This window comes from Aplidium turbinatum, chromosome 5 (genome assembly GCF_918807975.1).
Source record: "Aplidium turbinatum chromosome 5, kaAplTurb1.1, whole genome shotgun sequence".
NCBI lineage: Eukaryota > Metazoa > Chordata > Ascidiacea > Aplousobranchia > Polyclinidae > Aplidium > Aplidium turbinatum.
Window position 1 is genome coordinate 21723722 of NC_137476.1, and position 23606 is coordinate 21747327.

The following is a 23606-nucleotide window of genomic DNA, read 5'->3' on the forward strand; positions in this document are numbered from 1 at the left end:
TTATTTTTTATTTTTTTCAAATTAAAAAATTTAACCAAAAAATCCTCAAGCTTGTAGCCAAGCTTTTGGCCAAACTATATTTAAAAGAGCTGTTTGGTGACGTTTTTTTTTAATTGGTGAATTGATATTTTCAAAAATCCCCCAACTCAATTGACAGTCATTTGCTTATCTATAAAACATGAATAGGCAGATTTCGAGAGTTGCCGAACGTCATCAACCAATGGAAGAATCACACGGATTGTGATGATCAACGACGTAAGAGCACAGCATGACGAAGTGCTTTTTTTTCGCCACGTCTTGAGACAACTTGTTCATGCTCCAGTGGTTTTTGAAGCCTGGCCTAACTTTGCAATTATATCGTCGTTCATTTGTTACTTTATCAGGTTGAGAGTTAGTTGATATATATCAAGTTCTAGTCATTTGTTAAAATAAATAATGAACAATTATTTGAAGATTGCGTTGTTGTTTGTTCTGGTTAATTCAGTTCTTTCCAACGAAGATGTGCCTGAAGTAAAGGATGATGAGGGAGTCTTAGTTTTAAATGAAAAGAACTTTGATTATGTATTATCAAACAACAAATATGTTTTAGTTGAATTTTGTAAGTAGATTGTTTAAATTATTTTTAAATATGATTTAGTTTTATTAGGAAGTATTGACACAATTTTCTTATAATTTTTTGTGTAATGGGTATATATATGTGAGGTACCGTAAATGTAACGACTATTTATGAAGTAACAATTTAACTCAGGAACTAACATGTACACTGCACAGTAGTTATAGGTTGGTGGTTGTGCAAATTATAAACACTGGTTTTATCGATGCATATTTTCAAGGTTTTGTTTTGGCATTTTTGGTGCCTAACTCATGTGTCTACTTTGTCATTCTTACATGTTTGTGCCAGCAATGAAAAATTCTATTGCATTGAGTGTAGGGTGTCGGAACATCTTTGGGCAACCATAAATTAGAGCTAAAATACTGAATCAGAAAAATTCAAAGTTTGTCATTCTTACATGTTTGTGCCAGCAATGAAAAATTCTATTGCATTGAGTGTAGGGTGTCGGAACATCTTTGGGCAACCATAAATTAGAGCTAAAATACTGAATCAGAAAAATTCAAAGCCTTATATATCAGTAGTCAATTAATATCAGTAATTCAAAAAAACAGATTTGGAAGATTTGGCGTTGCGTTTATCACCAACATATGCAGTGCAATAACGAAAGGTTAGTGTTAGACAGGCCAAAACAGCCTAAATAAGGTTACTGGACAAGCATTGCCATAGGCTTGCTTAAATCTTTGTGGTTTCATGCAAAACATTGACGGGGGAGGGGGTCAGTTATACTTTTAGCCTCCCTTTTGGCTTGTTATTACTGCCTTGTTAATAATGTTGCTTAGAAAACAAATTGGTATCAAAATTATAGTTGGTGGGTGTATTTCAGCTACTTATGCACCACATGGCCTGGATTTCTGGATATACCACAATGTGTATATGCAATAAACGCAACGTCAAATCTTCCACTTTTGACAAAAGTAACAATTTGCTTTTATCATATCTCACAAACCTGACGTGATAGGCAGGGCTGGAAAAAATGTTTAGCTTCCCGGGAATCTGTTTTTAAGCGAAAAAATTTCCCACGGCTTACAATCACGATAATGACGTCATAATTACACCGTTTACAGTTTTCCGGCGAAAAGCCTCACACAAAAAATATGGACGGCCAATTGTAGCTTCATAGTTCCAATGAAGAATCTTGGTATCGTATTCGTAAGCAGGCATAGCGCACTGTTTGTGCCTGATGTGCCCGCTTTGATCGGAATACATTGGCCAACAACAATAGGCTTAATAAATTAGACGCCGCATGCTTACAAATTAGATCCACTTACTCACCGACCACCGTGTGAATGTCATGAAACAATACGACACCACGAGCCGCTTGTTACGTGCTTGACAAGATGCTTCATGCTCGAACGGGTTGATAGTATGTGCAATGTGCATGAATAGCATAACTAATTATTAAGCGATATAGGCATATAGCACAAAAAACGGCCAGACGGCTAAATGCACAACAAGTTTTGCTGAGTGAGAACACAAGACGTTGCGAAAATTACTTCTGCAACCTACAAAACAACCAGTCGGTTACACGAAGAATAACGAAATGCATTAATTAATTTGACAACAAAATCAAAATTACGACGCTAAAACAGCTGTTTTTGTAAATCAAAGAAACCGCAAGCAAGTTTTGCCCGGATGCGAAATTACTACAAATACATTACCGGGACATAAAAAATGGTGACAATTTCTTGTTGTTTGGTCTATCTACCACAGCAGACACTTTGTACATTTTCGAGCGAACGTCATTAGTACTAAAATGCCATAGTTTTCCTTTAAAACGTAGATTAAGACCCTCTTTCACGATGCTATTACACTTGCTTACGTGTGGCCCATTCCAGTGAATGAGCAGCTCGTTGCTAATGTCTTTATTTATTTATTTGTGGATGTTTTTGTACCTCCGCAAACATTTCGAATTTTTTCAATTACACTTCCCGTGCTTTTGACGACGCTTTCGGGCGGACTACTGCAATATATTTGCGCAATTTTGCTGAACTTGTTCAGCTCTGAGGTACAAGTTGGAAATCGTAAATACGCACTACGCAGTGATACGAATCAGTGTCGGAACTGCAATGTGTCAGCAAATCACGATGACGGTTGACGGTAAATGAAAGACGTTAGTAACGTGATTCTGACGGCAAAAATTTCCCACGAACTGACAAATTTCCTGGGAATGTCATTCCCGGATTCCCCATTTTTTCCAGGCCTGGTGATAGGATAAATCTAAGGTCAGATTCGGATTCAGCACCCCAAAATTACCCTAAATCCATTGAAAAACTCCATGCAAGAAAAGTTGTGTAGACCAGTGTTATCGGTCTTTTGCTCAAAAACAATTTTCAACACTATTGGTCTTCACCAAGTTAGTTGAAAAATGCCTTTAATATGTCTTTACTTTATTAAAACTCTTGATACACCGGCATAACAAACAGTTATTTTCAGTATTTTCTGGTTTTGACTTCAAATTAAGGACATGGCTATAATAGCTACAACATTAGTGTTGCTAAATAAGGAATTCTGGCCTAACTTAAGAAAAATTTTGAGGACAAAAGCTTGTGATTTAATAAATTTGAATTCTTGGTCGGAGAACAAAACTCAACCCCTACCCATAACTCTGCCTCTACTGGCAATACTTGCCACTTAACAAACCTCTTGGATCCATGGCAACCAGTGCCTGGATATCCTACTTTATTAGACTAAAGCACTGCTTTTCATTTAAATGTTTGTTTCCTATTATTTTTCCCAAATCACATTCATTTCTAGCATTATACATTTGCCACTTTACTACACACACATGTTCCAGAACATCAATTATCTCTGAAGTTGCTTTTGTAATTGTACCTATAATTGCACCCAAGTGCAGAAGAGTGTTGTTAATAAGCCTTTTAAATAAAACCTAAACCTCTTGAACATCGCAATCATAATTTCAGTTTATATTTTTAAGATGCTCCATGGTGTGGACATTGCAAAGCCCTTGCACCCGAATATGTTAAAGCTGCGGCATCCCTAAAAGAAGCTGAATCTGAAGCAATTTTAGCGAAAGTTGATGCTACTGCCGAAAAAAGTCTAGGAACTAAATTTGAAGTGCGGGGTTATCCAACTTTAAAATTCTTTGTTAGTGGTAAACCATCTGAGTACCAAGGTATGTCAATTTACAATTGATTTTATAACTTGTCTTGTTTATGTATAGATGATCCTTCCTTTGGGAAATCGTTTACATTTATGAAAGAAATGGCAGCAGCAGCAAAAATGTTGCCAGAAGTTAAAATGAGCAAATTAGACTGTTCAGTTGAAAAGCGAGCTGCTGAAGTTATGCAAATTGTGGCATATCCCACTGTTGTATTCTTCAAAGATAAAGGACGCCGAAGTTTATTTTTCACTGGCAAGATGTGTGCAATGCATGTCTTTAGATGCGATATCAACTAGAAAGGTTGTGCATGACATGGACCCGTTTTTTCAGGAAGTAGTGGATAGACTGTTGGCCAGTGGTTATACAAATGTAGTGAAGTTTTGCAAAATAATAAACATTTTATGTTTTTGAATTGTTAATGTCCAATGAAAGCTTTTATGTTATCATATCAACTACCAAGTCACTCCTAATGTTTATTTCAAATCGCAATGGCAGTTATGCTGTCATTTGAGGCAATTTTAATTGTGGAATATAAGTTTATGTTTGGTTGTTGCTATATGATGAATAAGGCAGAGCCATTAGGCTTGGAAATGCAGATGTGATGTCACAAAGTGTCAGTGTACTTATTAAATTGTGCATGTTTGTTGTGGAATGATGTATAAGATGTTGACATGGCCAACATCTGTTCATATGTTTCATTGAGGTGCTTTGAAGCAGGTTTCAGACGGGTATGGCAGTCATGTCATGAGTATTGTACTTCAAAACTATGTATCAACTTCTGGTACTGCAATTTGCGATTGTATCGATTGATTCCACTAATTGCACAATGAAAATTTTTTGCCCCACCTAAAATAGAGATAGTAGGGCTGCAAGCTTGATAATTTTTGTAAGTTTGGGTTTTGTGATTTTCCATGTACAGTATATATATATTTCATATTTATAGTAGGCTACGTGTAGTACATAATCATTTATAATTATATCTTTACCTCAGTGTTGTTTCTCAACCTTTTTTGGCCCCCTTCCTGAACTGCCCCCTTCCTGAACGCCCCCTTCATGAACTGGCAAAATTTTACCCCCCCCCCCCAACAAAAATGAGTCATTACAAAAAGCGAGTATAAAACAATCATCAACAGTATCATAGCCGATGCGGCCTTTGATGAACTAGATGCTCAGTTCGTAAATTTTTCCAGTGTTCCCTTTGTCGCGCAGTGTCCCAAAGTGTTCTTGGTTGGCTGATTGATGTATTGAAATTGGATATAAATGTTGTTCTTTGTCTGCCACGAGCATGTTTCCCGAGAAGGCGGCCGCTTAGACAGAGATTTTCGAAATCTTCCTTTCTGATAATGTGACCGAGAAATTTGAGTTGCCTTTGAGTTATGTTGTTCAATAGTTCCTTATCTTGATGTACTTGGTTCAAAACTTCTGCATTTGTGATGTGATCAGTATATGAAATCCTGAGCATTCTTTTGTAAAACCACATTTCTGCTGCTTCAATGTTACGCCTAGTTTCTGTGTTGAAAGTCCATGTTTCACAACCATACTGGAGAACAGACCACACTAACACTTTGAGAAGTCGCACCTTCAGAAGAATAGAAAGCTTGCGATCCAATAGAATAGGTCGTAGTCTATTAAAAGCGTCTTTAGCTAGGCCTATTCTTCTTCGTATCTCTTTCTTACATCGTGCGTCCGCTGTTAAGAGAGAACCAAGATAGTTGAAAGAAGACACTTGTTCAATTGTGTTGCCTCCCTGGTGAAGTACAAAGTGGGGTTCAGGACTTTGTTTGGAGATAGTCATGCATTTTGTTTTTTTGTCATTAATTTCAATTCCATATTTTGCACTGATGTCTGAAGTTTTGTTAATTAGTGTTTGTAAACCATCCGGGGATGTCGCTATGAGCACAGTGTCATCAGCATAGCGAATATTGTTTAATGAGATGCCGTTCACTAAAACTCCCTCATCAATACCTTCTATTTCTCTGAGAATCATTTCACTATACAAGTTAAACAAGTTAAACAGATCTGGTGACATCACACAGCCTTGTCTGACCCCACGTTGAATTTCAAAATATCTAGACAGACCTTCAGGTAGGCGAACTGCAGCTTGTTGTTGGTAATACACATTCTTAATTATGCGCAGGTCCTTGTGATCAACGTTAATGTTGTTCAGCATCTCAAAAAGCTGTTCGTGACGAACTTTATCGAAGGCTTTTTTAAAATCTACAAATGCTAGATATAGGTCTTGCTGGACTTCGATTGCTCTTTCACCAAGCATTCTCATCGTGAAGATTGCGTTGGTTGTTCCCCTGTCTTTCATGAAGCCAAATTGATTGCCCCCTATTTCTGGAAGCAATTGCCTTCTTAAGCGTTGGAGGATGATCTTTAGCAGCAATTTCACAGTGTGTGAGATCAGACTAATAGTGCGATGTTTGTCGCAATCAAGTGTTCCTGGAACTTTGGGTAGTGCAATGAATACTGATTTCAACATGTCCTCAGGAATCACACCACTTTCATATATTCTGTCTAAGAGCTTCCATATGATGTCTATTCCTTCTTCGTCTATAGCTTTAATCATTTCCACACAGATTTCATCTGGCCCAGCTGCTTTTCCTGTTTTCATTTGATGCAGAGCCCACATAACTTCGGCTTTCAAGATCGGTGGACCTGTCACATCTCGAGATGCATCTTCAGTAAGCTTGCTTCTGCTTGCATCCCGAAAGAGGTCCTGTATATATTCCTCCCATCTCTGAGTTACATCTTTTGGGTCATGAAGGATGTCTCCATTTGCCGCTCTGATACACTTCGATGTTGGTGCTGATTTTTTGCCTACAAGCTCGTTTATCTTTTTGAACATGTGTTTCCCATCAAGTCGAATAAAATCGAATAAATAAAACAATAAATCCTATTAATACTACAAAAAGTGCTCAATGCCAAGCAGAGTGAATTACATCAAATATAGGCCAGTTACCAGTCTCTAAAACCCTTACAGCCTGTTTTACCCTAAAAGGGGGATCATCAGAAGGTCCTTATTCAAATAGAATTCTATTTCTATTAGAAAAAGGACCTTTTGATGATCCCCCTTTTTGGCTGAAACAGGCTGTAAGGGTTTTAGAGACTAGTAACTATATTTGATGAAAAGCAAACATATATTTGCGAGCATGAAAACAGTATAGGCCTACTGGTAGTCAGTGTGAACCTTGGGCTTGGTGAGAAAGTGCCAGTTTCTTCACATCCGGTGTAAAGCCAGCGAGAAACATTTGAAGATCACCTCTTATGAATATGTCAAGTGGGTTTCGTTGTTTGGTATGTAGCAGAACAACACAGTTGAATCCCTTTTCCACCAAGGTATGAGGTAGGAAATGCTACCACGAAGATACGAGCTCTTTGACGAAATCGTTACGCTGGGCAGTAGATGGGTTAAACCAGAATGCCCCTTAATGATTAAAACACCCCCCTGAAGCTGAGGTAATCATACCACCCCCCTGCAAAATCAAAACGCCTTTGTTGAGAACCACTGCTTTACCTTTATTTTCTCTATTTCTGTTACCGGTGGTGATTGTTCTGGATTAAATACAAAAAAAAGTGTTTTTTGATATTAATAAATTTGATTAGTTCATATTCAAGTTCGATAAATGATATAAATACCACAAAAGAGTGCTCAATGCTAAGCAGATTCAAGTAAATTGAATCACTTTTATCAGAGTAACCTTTACAGCCTGTTTCACTCTTTGTGGATCCTACAAAGGGTGAAACAGTCTGTAAAGGTTACTCTGATAGTGATTCAGTTTACTTACCGATATATAAGTTCAGATAGTTTTAACAAACCTGGTCATATCAAAAAAGATGTTATCTTCCCCACTTTGGTTTGCAGCCCGAAACTGAGATTGTTCTTGCTGTAGAAGGAGTAGTTGGCAGATTTCTTGTATTGAATAAATTGATAACGGATAACGATTTTTCAGGATGAGGATTGATGGGTAATATTATCTTTCTGGTTACCGTACATGTAGCTTTTGTAGCTTAGTGTAGAAGCAGATATCTGTGGTGTTTAAAATGGTGGTTTGTTTTTGGTGGTTGGTATTTAAATTTTTTCTTATGACAGTTAGTGTGATATAGTTCAGAGGAAGTGAAAGTTGAAATGTTTACATGTGAAATCATGAAAGATACTTCGTATTAAGTCTGTAGTTTATGATGTGGTGGGGACTTGGGAGTAGCTACAAGTATTTGTAGGCATCTTTTTGTTCTTGAATTTTATAGTATAACTGTGCCATAATCTAGCAGTAATCTTTTGGTCACTTGTTTAATGTTTATAAATCCATTACTTATAGTTTGTTTGTCCTTCTAAAAGGTTTGCTGGTGCCCTATGCATGTATCACAGTCACTCTGCTGACTATTCTTTGTTATACTGTGTTGCAAAAAGATGGAATTTGTAGTTAAAATTTGAACTTGATGTGGTAACTTAATCTTGCAATGGCTTATGCGTTATTGCGTTATGCCTACTGCACATGCGGTCAATATAACGTTAGCTTTTGTGATTGTTCAATTAATGGTTATTTTGAATAGTTTAATAACTGGATTGCAGTTTATGTTTATGGCTTCCTTGTGATTACCAGGAGGAAGACAAGCTCCTGACATTGTGAACTGGTTAAAGAAGAAAACAGGTCCACCATGCAAGGTCTTAAACACTGCTGATGAAGTGACTGCTTTCAAAGATGGCAACGAAGTGGCCGTTATTGGGTATTTTGAGGTTAGTTTTTGTTTTTTAGAGCAGGGGTTCAGTATAAAACGACATTTTTGTGTATATACCAGCAGTAATTTGAAATGCATCTTGAAACTGGTAGTGTTAAATGTATATTGCACATTTTTTCTGTTGGGTAATTAAACCGCACTATATATATATACTGTATTTCCAAGGTAAGGTGTTCTTAGAACTTTTTTCCACATCACACAGATGTGTGTTTAAGTACAAAAACACAAGTTATTGCTGAAAGTCTAGTGTGAAGAACTTAATAATGGTCTATAAAGAACTATATACATCACAAAAAGGCTATTTGTATGACAATTCGAATTGCAGGAAAATACGCAACCCATTATCATTCAACCTGGATTTAATAAAGTAAATTTAAAACTACTTCAGTGTGCTAGGCACAATATATTTTTCAAATTTTATAACGCAATAACATGATCTGCAGTGTTCTAGCTGTAATTTAAATTAGTTTATTCATCACAGAATAAAGACACATCTGAAGCGCAGAATTACGACGTTGTTGCAAACCAAATTGACGATGTTCCTTTCGGTGTTATCTTTGACAGTGCCGTTGCGAGCGCTGTGGAAGTGAGCCTCAACGCTGTTACCCTTTTTAAGCAGGTACATAAGCTTTTTGTAATTTTGTTGATGTGTAATCTCGTCAGTGTTTTAGTTTTCGTTCCCTGAATTTAAACATAGTTATGTATTGATAAAATAGACAGATAATTGATAGCAACTTGACAGGATTGAATTGCATAATTCAAAAACAATACGGTACATAAAATAAAAATTACATTCTGCACTGAGTTATAGCAGTCATAAATGTGGTCTTTGATTGCACTGTGTTAGTTGATGTCTGTTAACAAGAGCGACATAACATCTGATTTTAACAAACATCAACAAACAAAGACACACAAATCAAACACCATATTTATGAGTATTACTGCAGTATTTGTTTTAACATCAAATTTACATTGGATGCATTCAAAATAATTTGGAACTGTCAATCAGAGTTTGAAACTAAGATTCAGGAAGCATTCCAAATAAAGCAGCACGACTCTAAGCTCAACAGAATATTAAAACCACGTAACTCAGAGCAGATTGTAATTAATTTCAGTCATTTATTAACATTTTAAGAATATCTGTTGTTTTGTTTAGATGAATTAAGTTATTTTCCTGACGAGGGCAGAAAGTTTTCGAATTCGAAAACGTTTGAATTTATGGAGTTATCTTTTCATTTTATGTATTGTTTTTAAATTATACAATTCAATCCTATCAAGTTGCTATCAATTACCTGTCTATGGTATTCAAGAATTGTCTCTCTACCAAAGTTATAGTATTGATAAAAGCTTGATAAGATTGGTTGAAACTTGTTAAGATTTGTTAAAATGTAATTCAAATATTTTTGCTTGTATTGTTGGAAATTGTTTACCAGATATTGCACTTGGTAAATTGTGTCTGTTACGTAATGTATGCATACGGCCTATTGGATGTTTTGGGCATGCTAAGTATTGTGATAAACAATTCCTGAGATATATCCTGAGTTTTGTCAAAGGATAAGCGTTGCACAAAATTTCTTTAAGAGTGATGGTGCACTTTGTGAAAGTCATTTTTTTTACATTTTTTTAACAAATATTTTCTTAAGACTGGTGATGGAAAATTTGAAAAAAAGGCAAGTATGCTATGGGATTATAAGCTTGGGCCTTGGATTATGAGAGAAACCTCCCCGTTACTCCAAGAATTTAATGATTTGGTAAAGTTAGATTCTTAGCTGTATAGTCGTTTTGTAGTTTTTGAGTGTTGTAGTATTTTTTGGTGATAGTTTGACGAAGGACGAATGGATTACGATGGCGAACTATCTGATGTGGCTGCACTATCCGCTTTTATCAAGAATAACCAACTGAGATTATTCACTGAGTTCACTTCAGAGGTAATGTAAACCACAGAATAATCTGTTTCAGTGCCACTAATATTTTAACAATCGCGTTTATTTTTACGATTTTACGTGCAAGTGTTGAAACATCCCCAGACAGTAACATCCGTCATTTTTACATTGATTCAACGTATGCAGACAATGAATCAATGTAAAAATTACGCATTTTGTTGTCTGGGTCTGTATTTAAGATCACTAGCTTCCATGCGACAAGGCAACGTTGTACTATGTTTTTTAATCCTGTGTTTCAAGCACACTAAAAATAGTAAACTAATTATAATACGATGAATTTAAAGTTTTGGAAACTATTACATAAACTTCTGAAAGCTGAGTCTGTGCACATTTCGAATAGTCTGTGGTGAACACGATGGTGCCTATTCTTTCAAAAACCTAGCACGATTAGTCAATTCATTTTGTTATTGCTTATAAGTTTGCTGCAAAAATGGAAGTGGTGGGTGTTTGGTTGAAGTTAGAAAACATTAGTGGCTTGTGGGACTTGTTGACATTACTTAGTGCATGCACATCACTTATTGTTATTTATTGTTATTTGGTCGCTTTGACAAAATAATGACTTTCGTTTCAGACATAGACGTGTCGTATAGCATATTCATAGTTGCAATACTCATTTCTGTATAAGTAAACCGCTTCGGTTGCACATCAGCAACATTTTGTAGTTGCAAGAGTTGTTCTTACACAAATGGAAACTTAGATCCTCAATTAATAACTAACTGCTGTCAACAAAACTGGAATAAGATTTTCTGGACACTTGTGTAAATAGCCATATGCAATTATACCCATGTCAAAATTTCAATTGATAGATGAAATTAATTATATTTGATTTTCTCCACTTGTTTATTCTGAATTGACGATCAATATTGAGGTTTTTGAACTTTTTTTATTTTTCAGACTGCACCCAAAATATTCGGAGGTGAGATTCAAATTCACAATCTTTTGTTCGTGTCTAAAAAAAGTGAAGATTTTGACAAGCATCATCAAACCTTTACCGACGTTGCTTCTGAGTACAAAGGCAAGGTGAGACTACACACAGTCATAGTCATACTACACAGTCATAGATACAATCATTGCTTTACATTGGATTTTGATTTTGTTAACTTGGTTATATCGATTTTTTACTGTTAGTGTGTTTGATGTAGCTTAAAATGTAGAAAGTCTACATTTTTAGAATATGCGTTATGCCGACATCTCAGTTAACGAAACAAACTTTATAAGGTTTAACTTGTGTATTGACATTGGAGAGCCGAGGGCTCGCATGACTATGCCCAATCAAATTTTCCTTTTTTTACCATTAAATCTCTGAATTCTAAGGAAGAAAAGGATATTTCTGTGATCAACATACTAGACTGGTCAAGTTAAGTTTTTAATTCTTGGAACTAATTGAAATCAATGAAAACTCAACAGTCAACACTGGTGATTGCAGTCGTGGTGCGTTTATATTTTCAGGTTCTTTTTGTTTACATTGATACCGATGTTGAGGATAACCAACGAGTGATGGAATTCTTTGGTCTCACCGAAGCTGACATACCAGATTACCGAATCATCAAAATGTCAGAAAACATGGCGAAATTCAAGCCAGACACCAAAGATTTGAGCAAAGATGCAGTTTCCGCATTCACTTCCGGCGTGGTTTCCGGTGATGTCAAGGTATTTTTTGCTAAGCCACCATTTTGATTAACGTTTCTTTGGGCCATTTTAGGAGCTTTTTGCAAGGTTTGTATCACATTTATGCTGGAGAACTAAGTTTGTTGAGCCATAAGCAAATAAAACCAAGCAACGGCATGTTAGTCCTTGTCAAACATCTCAACAGCTTATACATAAAATAAAATAAAAAATACAGGATAATGAATTAACCATGGCAAGGAAGATAGGTACATCACATGACGGTTTGATTACAGCAGAAGAAACAAAATAATGACCTACAGTTGTCCAAATGTTTGATAAGGGCTTACGTGCTGTGCAGTTAAAACGTTCGTTATTTCTAGTTTATTTCTGTACATTATGCGAAATGCCATGTTGTTGCTTGGTTTTATCCGCATGGTTTATAATAGTTCAATTAAACGGTTTGGTCCAGTTTACAGTTAAAAGCATTTCACCTATTTCAGCGTCATTTGATGTCCCAAGAAATTCCCGAAGATTGGAACACAAACCCGGTATCTGTGCTCGTTGGCAAGAACTTCAGAGAAGTTGCTTTTGATGAATCGAAAAAGGTTTTTGTGGAATTTTGTAAGTACAAGCGAGTTTTATTTAAGATGCTGTTAGTTGGTTAGTTTAGTAACTAAAATATTGTTTTAAATTTAAAAGCACAGATTTGAGAGATATTAAAGTTTTTTTTTTAATGTAGACAAAACGCTAACGTTGGAGTGTTAAGGTTATTAACTTAGATTGATAGTTATCTGTAAATGAGGCTATAACAGACAGTTTTTCAATAGACGTTTTTTCTCGACAAAGACTAGTTAGTTTGTTTCGATTGACACTTTAAGTGTCTGGTCTTGTTGCTCTGTTTGCCAGAAGACCTTTCTTGTTCTGTGTACTCTGCGTTTGAGTGTATCGTCTTCATTTTGCCTTTTTAATTTAAATGTAAGTTTTGTTCTTTCAAACAAAAGTGACTTGAACTTTTTGGCTCTTTTTGTAGATGCACCGTGGTGTATATTCAATAAGTAAATGACCCAGCGTGGGGACAAACCTCGACGTTTCCAGGTGGACCCTGGCCTAGTAGTACCATCCCAACGGATGGTGCAGAATTGATGTGTCATGTGAGAGAGTGCTCCTTTCCAAATGCCGTTTTGGTGTCATCTCTTGTAAAGTACGTCAGCAACGTTAGCTAGTGAGGCTTCACGTTAGTGCAGTTGTGCTTAGGTGAGAACTGAGTTCGGTTTCATGCTTAGAATGAAATCTCGTAGAGGTCATTTCTAGTTTAATTTTTTTTTCATTTTTCTAGATTCACAACTTGAATCCTTTATTGCATATGCACTTCATTAACACCGTAGAGTAGAAGGATTTTTAGTAAAAAAATCTACAGGAATTGCCTGCGTCAGCATGCTGCACGTTATTTAGTTGTTGTTTTTTTGCGTTGATGGCAGATGCCCCCTGGTGTGGACACTGCAAATCCCTCAAACCAACTTGGGAGAAATTGGGAGAAGCTTTTAAAGACGAGGATGACGTTGTCATTGCTATGATGGATTCCACGGCTAATGAGGTTTCTGAATTTGAAGTCAGTGGATTTCCGACTTTGAAATTCTTTCCTTCTGGCACTGACAAGGTAGAGTATACCCCACATTCCATAATTTATGCGATGGTGACATTACTTAGAATGAATACTGAAAAGTTTGTGTGTTCACTGTGCATCAGGAAAATTATCGTTTTCTAGCACCAGTTGCAACGTTCATCTAATGAAAGTAAAAGCAAAGAAAAACAAGTTGATTTATTGCTTCACCGACGTTTTGCGCACCATCGTAACGCGCATCCTCTGAGCGAATAACAAGGCAAAAATTTTTCTCTTGCCTTCAACCTCATCACTGCAGTATATAGCTTTGTAAATTTTATTTTGTATGTTATTCGCTCTGAGAATGCGCGTTATGATGGTCCGCAAAGCGTCAGTGAAGCAATAAATCAACTTGTTTGTCTTTGCGTTTACTTTCCCTTTCATCAGATGAATGTTACAACTACTGCTAGAAACGATTGCTTAGAATGATATGCACTATTCTAGAATAGAAACAAATGGGTTGCAACCATGGTTGCAACTAAAGGTTTGCATGTTTTAGAGTAGATAACCGTTGGTATAATGCAAAAGAGTATAAAACACATCACGGTATAACGAACTTTATCATACCTCATAAATGAAATAGAGTTTTTCGAGACTTGCGGTTTCAATTTTGTATTGTTTTAAAATCGTTTCAACGTTTTTGTAACCCGCTTAATGCTTATAACTTTTGATTTTCGAACATCAACTGTAGCGAATGAACCTGCTCAGGACGAAAAAAGAAATAGTGATCACAAGATGGGATTATTTACCTATCCTATATATATAATATGCAATCTGATTGCAGACAGGGACTCTGTAATATAAATTAAAAGAAGGCTAGTTTAAACAAAGCCGAAGTCCATTACTACACGCTGGTGTAGTACTACCGGTACTACTACTACAAACTTGGAGACCTGGGTCGTTTTTCCAACTTTGGCAATTTTTTTTAAATTCTTCTTAAAGTTCTTTTTAGTTAATTCGACCTGTACCCAGACAGCAATTCAGTCGTATTTTACATTCAATTTTTTTACGACGTAAAATACGACTGACTTGCTGTCTAGGTATGTGTTTCATCCAAAATGTAAGGATAAGTTTTGAAACCCTGCGTTAGTCCTTTTGCGTATAGTATGGCCAAACAACCGGCAAGCACAAAAGTTTTCCAATTCAGCCGACTCGCTTTATCTGTGGCATTTGAAATGCAAGTTAAAGGAAAGAACACGGAAAAAGTTATTCGGACAGATCAACACTGCTGATGTTATGTCCAGCGGTAGTCGCCAGGTCGAAAGTCAGATTGGCAGCAAATTACTGTTTTGGTCTGTTTGGCCTTTTCAGTGCTATATCGTTGTAACAGAAAGTAGTCATTTCGTGGAACAAGTTGTTTTCATGTCGAGTTTGACTTTTTTAGGATTGCTTTTGAGTTAAAAAGCTTTCAGTATTCTGAACGCAAGACACCCTTTATAACTTGCAGGGAAGTTGGTAAAGCAGCAGACCTTGGTTATCGAATCAAATTGATCCAGTGCGTTTGGTCCAACGGATCACATGTTTCAGTAAACGAAATTTCAACAACTTTGATAAATTTTTGATTACAGCCCATAAGGCGAATATTATGATGTCCGGTACAGAATAATCAATGAGTTATGCCAAGGTTGATTTTCTTAAAAAGCTTCTTTTTGTTACGCTGCAAGCTCCAGTACAATATGTTTCATTGGTAGCATGTGGCCGGAAAAAATTGTGTGTGCGAAGGAAACCTTTCAATGACAGCAGATGTTCGCTCTAAAAATTTTAAAAATGATTTCGCACTAGTTCCTGTTCCTTTCACAGGAAAGCATCTGTGATTTGTCATATGGCATTGTCGAATGCGTTGACAAGGCGACACGAAACACGTCATGAAACATAAGCGCCGCGTCACTCGTCAGCGTACCGTCAGGTTTTGCCCTAGTGCCACGTAAACGTTTTACGCTACTCACGCCGTTACATGCAATGGCGTTTTTTATCCTAGGTGGAACACAATAGTACCTCACAAGGAACATTCTGTTTCATGAAGCTACTTTCTCTGGTTTTTAAAAGTGGATTTGAAAGTGCTGACATCTAAACATATTTCTATTTAAACCACCTATCTTTCAGGTCATTATATAGTTAACCATAGCAAGCAAATTTTAGATTATTCATTTGGTGCGGATCATGAACAAAGTGGTCGAAAGAAGTTAATTTTACACAAAAAGCAGAATTAAGCGGAAACTGACGAACTGTTTCTACTGAATCTATGAAGCGTCAGCGAAAAATAAACAGAATTACACTACAAATAGGTTTAATAAGATCGAAATTTAACCAGTAGACGTTACAGATTTTGGACTACAGTGGAGATCGCACCGTGGACGCGATGGTGGAATATGTGAAATCAAACGGCGAGAAAGTGAGTGGTGGTGACGGCGGCGAGGATGAGGAAGATATAGATGAGGTGATGGTGGTGGTATTTAAAACATTGAAAAGCTACTTGGTTTTCATATTAACGACGTTTTTTTTATGCTGTAGTAGGTAGATGTTACGTTTATGAAACTACTAACACAACTGCTAGTGCTTAATTTCATGTCTTAAAAGTAATATTTGATTTAAGAAAACTACCGTTTACTGTGAGTGTAAGCGGAGAAAACTTTTCCTCTCAACATTGAGAAAATTCCAAGTCTTACTAGTTACGTAGATTGCTAGAATATGAACTTCCGTTTCTTCGACTTGTCTTATCTGAATGTCTTAAAAAAGGTATTTTAAATCTTGTGTCAGCTCTTTAATTGCTGTATGTTAGTTTCAAAAAAGATCTTTTTTTCTCTGAAAAAAATCCTTGACGCAGCTCAGCTACTGTACTCGCAATTGCTTTGCAAGTTCAATGTGCTGGTAGTCTTATTTTCGCATTGCTGTTTAGTGTTTACAAAATTTGTGATTATTTTACCTCCTCGGCTGCAGTGCATAGCCGAGTGGTGAAAGCCCTGGTTCGACGTTCAAAAGAGCGTTGGTTCGACACCGCTCAAGAGCATGTGGCGCCGTGGCGGTGCCTTAGCAAGGCACTTAAATGCGTACCGCCGATTTTTGAGTGGCGCCTATTCGACTAGCCCTTGATTTCTCATGATAATGAACAGTTAGCTGCTCTAGAGAAATGCTTACGCCCCTTAGAGCTATGGGCTGCTGAACTGAACCACTCTCACAAATGGCAAGATCGTATGACTTAACTTTTTAAATCTTCCAAAAAATACTTTTTTCCAAAACCGGCTCTACATGTCTAATCAATATTTAGTCACCAGTGCCATTGCCAACAGGTTAAAGCCAACGATAAGCGCTCAACGATAGTATATACTGCAAGGCAGTGTACAACAGCAGTTGATACGGATGCGTGAAAATGATGAGCTTTGCGTGACAGGATGTCGGTTTCGGATGGTAAATAACTTCCACTGCCATGTGGAGATTGTGTTTATTTGTGCTGAAACTAAACAGAACAATCCTGTTTTAAAATGAGGCCATGTAAAAGTGTGGTTGCGCTGTCGCAGTGAGTAGTTATCGTTATGCGAACCTGGCGATCTGCCATGTCACAGAAGGGTTAGCTCGTAGTTGGTTGGTGACTGGGTTTGTGTTTGATTGGGCTAGACTTGGTTCTGGGCATGTTAGGTGTATATTTTATTGCAAAAAGGATTTAAACTGTTTTACACAACTACCGAATCATTTGTTGCGTGTAGTTTTAATATTTCGTTGTAGTGATACTGGCTTGTTGATAATGTTTAGTGTTTGATCAAGCTCCTTTCTTCGAACAGGCAACTCTTGTCTGTACCTTTTTGATCACGGACATTCTTTTTGAGTAACATGGAGTGACAACAAAGCTATTTCTCATCATGTTCAAAATTGTCGATAAAATCTCCTTCAGACGGTATTTTGGTGTTCATTTTTTTTCCATTCTTTGCTGGAAGTTGCACACTTAGCGGTTTTGCTCCATGATCAGCTTGCTTAGAAAATGTGTTGTCTTTGCACCTTTTGTTGGTGTTTTTCACTTGAATAGTGCCGTTGAATTTATCCACAAAAATGTAGATTGCTCAGGTCTTTGTTGAGTTGTAGTCGTGTGTCTTGGGTGAAGGTATTGAGGTTTGCAGTAGATTTTTGTTGCCTTCATCACTGCTTAACAGTACATTGACTTCATCAGGAGACGATTACTAAAGCTTCCCGTGATCCTCGCCCTCCTCCTACTAAACCCAAGAAAGAATTAGAGAAGCGACAGGAACTCTAACTTCTGATTCCGCCATCTGGACTTTTATCGTCTTATTTCTCATGCAAACGATTCACTGAGTTTCGTTTTAAATTTTTTTCTGTACTTTGGTTGAATTGCGCTTCTATTTTATATTTACAGCGATAGTAAAGTTTTATGAGTTGTAATTGGTTGTTCGAATATCATATGGTTCATTTTTTGCTATTGTATGATCATTCCGGTTCCCCAATGTAAGGCCACGTATGACAATTGAATAGCCCCAAGCAACAGGTCAGCAATGCTTTTGTAAGCGTCAGCTTAGAGTTTATGCCCACATAGAGTGTATATTTTTTTAACAGCACTGAGTACTGACGTAATAATTGTCCACATTATCAAAATCTTCGCTTGAGTGATCCAGTAACTGAGTTTCTATCATTTTGTGCATATTAGTAGGATAGCTGAACAGGTAAAGCGCTTGACTTCTGATGAAGCGAACCTGCTTTAATACTCTGAGGATTTTGCTTGCTAAATAATACCACTCACTTTGCAAGGGTGTAATACGTAGCAAATCTGTGTGATGCAGTCTGTATGCCACAATGCCTGAATGTCGCGGTGACGTAATGACTTAAACCCCATTGACTCGGAACTTGGTTATTTCTTGCGTCTGTTGTTGAGGTTCAGTTATATCGCTTGCAGTGCTAGTGGTAGCTGGTATTGCAAAATAGAATCTCAGACTCTTTCCAGAGATAAGGTTAGTGCCAAAATCTTAATTAAAACAGTCTTAGCCCAAGGCTGGCATCTCGCTACTTTATAAAATCACATTCGGCGGTTACCCACTCTTGTGACAAGTAAAAACAGAAATGCAGTTTTTCTCGAGATTATATGTTCAACGAACATAATATGCGTGGACATGTAAGGCTGATGTAAGGACATGCATGCCTAATTGCATTAGAATTGTTTAGTCTTTTTAAAGATCTGACAACAACATTTGTCTTTTAGTAAAGGTTAGGATTAGTCGTTGGGCTGAAGGAACTGCTGGCAGTAGCCTGGTATCACCCTTCCTACAGCAGCTAGTTTAGCATGCTCTGCTAGAACTCCGAATAGAACTCATCTTGTTATTGTTTCAATCTTGCGAAAAGTATTAGAAAATTAAGGTTTGTCGTGGAAGCAACTTTCTTCTTTTCTCTCTATTCTTTCTCTTGTTCCACTTTCTTCTTGTTGACAACTGAATCATAAATTACTGCCAAACCTTGTCATTCGTATGAAGAACACAGTGGGAGTCAAATTTTACCCCAACCAAAGTTAAACGAACAAAAAAATTATGGTGATATTTGACCTGTTTTTAGTTATGCATTCAAGACGTAGGCTAAAAACTTCATAATGTAAGTATTCATGAGCTTTCCACTGTGGGGTCAAAATTTAAACCCAATTCTAAACTTGTAAAAAAAAAACAGGACCGTTATATCAAAAGATATTTCTTTTTCCGGAAAACAATGATTGAAGAATTCCTAGAGTTGTCACTGAAAATTTTAAGAATCCGAAAAGTTATTGATATTTTTTTGGGGTCAGATTTCATCCCAATAATCGTTTGAGGGTAAAAGGCTGCAAAGACGTTCAAGATTTCTTAGTTCATAAACTTACTTCAGGACAAACTAGTTTTGCCAATGAAACCGCACAATTGTGCAACTTTTGTTTGAAAATGCAGTTAATGTTATTATATATTGCTAAGCAAAAAAAAACAACGAATAGTTAGGCTAAATATCTGTCAACGTGGTGTCTCAGGCTGCAGTTATTAAACGTGTATAGTTTGGCAGTAGTGTACATTTGTACAAGTATATGGAATAAATCAACAGAGGGACTTTAGTTTGTGAAGTCCTTTCTTGGTACGCATTTAATCTTTTTTTAGCAATTTTTAAGTTGGAAAATGCAAAACAAGTTACATTGACTTATGAACCAGAATTACATTGGTGACTTGGTGTGATTACTTTTTTTAATGGCGTAAGGTCTATTGGCTGCCGGTGTCATGTTAAGTTGGTTTAAATCAAGGCTAAATTTCCGCGAGTGAAGTTTCTCAAGCTTTTGACAAATCCAAGTCTTTTTTGCTAACTTGATTAATAATAATAATCGTGTTTTTATTTGCGCCCATTGCGATGGCATACGGGGAAGGGCTATAATCTAAGATTCGTCTCAAAGTTTACGTATATCTATTATCTTCCTACCTACAGTCTCCATACTTTCATGGATTTTAAGCATGTTCTGGTGGAAGCGGAAGTCCTTGGAGCGAAAAACGTAGCGTCCTCCTAAGTGGTTCATACGACCCGCAAGTGATGGTCCTACGACCATATATGGAGGGTCCTCTAAGCCGCTTGAAAAAACAGGCAGTATTTTCGATTGTCCATTTATTTAACAGTATTATGTGGTGCTGTTGTCATGCTACTACAAGAAATGTTAAATGGGAAACACTAAATGTATGCGCTCATCGGAAAATCTCTCTGTTAAGAACACAGATGATTTTACTATCAGCACAAAATAGTCCGTGCTCAAAGTTTAATTCGCAATCAGCAAATTGGACAAACATGACTGTACTTCATCACCACAAACTTGTTTATTCAAAATTGTACACAGAGAAGTCAACAGATATCAATTAATTTCTTTGGATCGTGTTGTTGACCCAAAACAAAATGGTTTGCAGGTCGCTCCTACAGGGAGGTTCACAGGTCACGCATCACATGACCGGTAATTTTTTTGCTTCCAGCCTAAAACCTGAACATTTAGTCTCACTGAACATAGCTAAAAACAATGCTAATTTATCGCACATTAATCACTTATCACTGAAAGAACTAGAAAACATGTTGTACAACCTCAAAAATTTACAAAATTATGTCAAAATCTTCAATGAGGTCTCCTGTCCACAAATCAGCTCTAAAAATGACGTTACTTCCTAGGAAAACCTAACGAAGCGTATCAAAGCCAACAATATCCACATTTGGCACTAAAGATTTGTAGAAAAAAATTACGGGGGGTGGTTCGCAGGTCACCCCTGTTCACAGGTTCTGCTCTTCCCCTACACTGCGATCACAGATGCGATACAACAGTCGACAGGGGTCCACGTCTTTTAGGCGCCGGTCAAATAGGCGCGCACACTGTGGCGTCTGGATATTTAGGTGCGGAGCACTGTGGCGCCCGTTCATTTAGGTGCCATTCCTAGTAAAGTCTGCAGATTGTATCAGCTTGGCAGGTAGGGCAATGCTTTTCACAAAAAATGTTACATTGAACAGAAAAATATGTTGTTTTGTTAATGCGCGAATGGGGATGAGGTGCGAGACAACGCTCTACTACTCTTGATATTAGCGCATCTCCACAGGACATTTGCTATGCATCCTGAACACAGGTTGCCGCCAGATGGAACCTTACTTAATTTGTTATCTTTCGCAATTGCTTCTACTCGGGATAGATTATTCGTACGGCGAGTTCGTATGAGACAACGCTCTACAACATGAATACATTTCTATCGGGCATATGAACCCTAGCTATAATTTGCAAGCATAATGGTGCGACTTTGCTCGTTATTACACCTAGTCGGGGTTTTGACGAAAAACTAAGTTACTTTTCACTCAAGCCTACCACCCGCTTGAATATAGGCTACGGTATATTTTTTACTGATGTTTAGTGTATCATAGTTATTATTTTACTCACTAAAAGTGAACTCAGTCATGTTCGGAAACTTGAATAATTTATTGATAAAACTTTCGCCGACGCAAACCTGGACTAACAACAAATAAATGCCGAACACACGCATTCAAATACAGTATATTTTTCTGTTCAATGTAACATTTTGTGGGAAAAGAATTATCCTACCTGCCACGCTGATACAATCTGCAGACTTTATTAGAAATAGCACCTAAATGAACGGGCGCCACAGTGCTTCGCACCTAAATATCCAGACGCCACAGTGTGCGCGCCTATTTGACCGGCGCCCAACTGTCTGCGCCTAAAAGACTTGCTCCCGTCGACAGGAAGCAGCGAAGTGACATAGTCTTCGAGTCAGCTGCTCTCCTTATTTTGGCTTGCCATTAAGTGTCTTTCGCCGAGACACAGCCGCGTGCTCTGGAGCGGTGTCGAACCCACGTCCATTCGAACGTCGCGCAGACGTTCTCACCACTCGACTACGCAGCTCGGCTACGCATATATATTATATAACTGACGTGTCATTAATTGTACACCCCATAATTGTCTTCTACAAAATGTATGAAGTCATAACCCACTGAATTTTCAATGCTTTTCTGTGTCAAGGATTCTCATTCTGGATGTGCAACTTCGAACCAAAAAGTAATTGAGAATGTGACTTTGTCTGATCAAACTATTCTAATGCTTTGATTGATTCCATCTTTCGACTGACACACAGTACCAATGTAAAAATATGAGCTGTCTTAACACTGCAATAGAGACATCTATTGGCTGCAAGCCGGGTTTTGCAACTGAAATGATTTAGATACAAATTTGTTTTAAACTTTACTTTTGATTCCAGGAGGATATGGATGATTACGAGGATGAGGGTGAAGAAGAAGGTGATGATGAGGCTCCAAGAGATGAATTATAAAATGATGTCACCAATTTTCAAACTTTATGCCCGGAGAGCGGAGAAAAACTTTCGTGTTAACATCAAACTTTTTGGACATTCGACCAGCGAAAAATGTGTTAAGCGTATGACCTTGTCTGCATCAACTGTTGTGGTACCTAAATATAAAACAATCTCTCGGATAGTTTTTTCCGTATTATTTTTATGTCGATTTAATGTTGATACACGTTATATCGGTTTTTAAAAAGATGGCGATATTTTTCGACTGAATTGCTTTACGTGATGCGATTTTGTGCGGTTAGTTGGAAGAATTGCCATAGCTTTCCACGTAGCTGTTATTTTTGCGAAACGCTCAAATTGCCAAATGAAGCTTTCTCCACTTTTCTCGTTTGAGACTGAAGTGCCATACACATCGTTTCTGTTTGACATGCAGTAATCCTCAAAAGTTGTTGGAAATGTTCTGTGTGGATTTTAATTGAACAAACCGGTGTCCATAATTTTGAAATAAAGTAATTAAGTCTTAAGGTATATTACGTTGACTGTGTTGTCACTGAAAGTATCTCAACAGTGTTTGTTGTTGAGTCACTTGATTCAGAGCTAGAGAGGATGAGACAGAAAGTATGGGGAAAAAATTTCGCAACTCGCTCACCGAGATTGACACAGTGCCGGTCTTAGGGAACGTTCAAATATTACGTAACGCCTTCGAGGGGGAGGGGGGTTTATGCAAAGCGTTACGTTAGCGTCACATCGGGGGGAGGGGGTTCAAGCAAAACGTTACGTAACGCTTTCGAGTACGGAATGGTGGTTTTTTGTGCTGAATTTGTAGTGAAAAAGCGTTACATGGGGGAGGGGGGATTGAAAAAAGCGTTACGTTGGCGTTACATGGGGGGGGTCAAAAATTCGGAAAAAAAGCGTTACGTAATATTTGAACGTTCCCTTAGGGCAGGGGTCACCAACTGGCGGCCCGCGGGCCGCATGCGGCCCGCCACGCTGTATCGCTGCGGCCCGCGGAAGGTATCAGTGTACAAGTATAACCAAAAATACTTTTCTTGAGGAGTTAAAAAGCACGAAGGCAAAAAATACTTTCCGGGAAGCATATTGTCGCTTTGCATACGATTCCACCGACCGACCAATCAGA

At 37.5% G+C, this 23606-nt stretch overlaps 1 protein-coding gene across 1 annotated transcript; it reads left to right on the forward strand.

The window, feature by feature from the left end:
- The first annotated feature begins 373 nt into the window (after nucleotides 1-373).
- LOC145770049 (protein disulfide-isomerase 2-like) lies at nucleotides 374-22996 on the forward strand. Its single transcript, XM_082581637.1, has 11 exons — nucleotides 374-598; nucleotides 3549-3746; nucleotides 8342-8475; nucleotides 8959-9096; nucleotides 10298-10405; nucleotides 11315-11440; nucleotides 11870-12070; nucleotides 12529-12649; nucleotides 13507-13685; nucleotides 16012-16125; nucleotides 22418-22996. Exons 1-11 carry the CDS (start codon nucleotides 436-438, stop codon nucleotides 22487-22489), a joined length of 1554 nt encoding a protein of 517 aa, XP_082437763.1. The 5' UTR covers nucleotides 374-435; the 3' UTR covers nucleotides 22490-22996.
- Nucleotides 22997-23606: the final 610 nt, after the last annotated feature.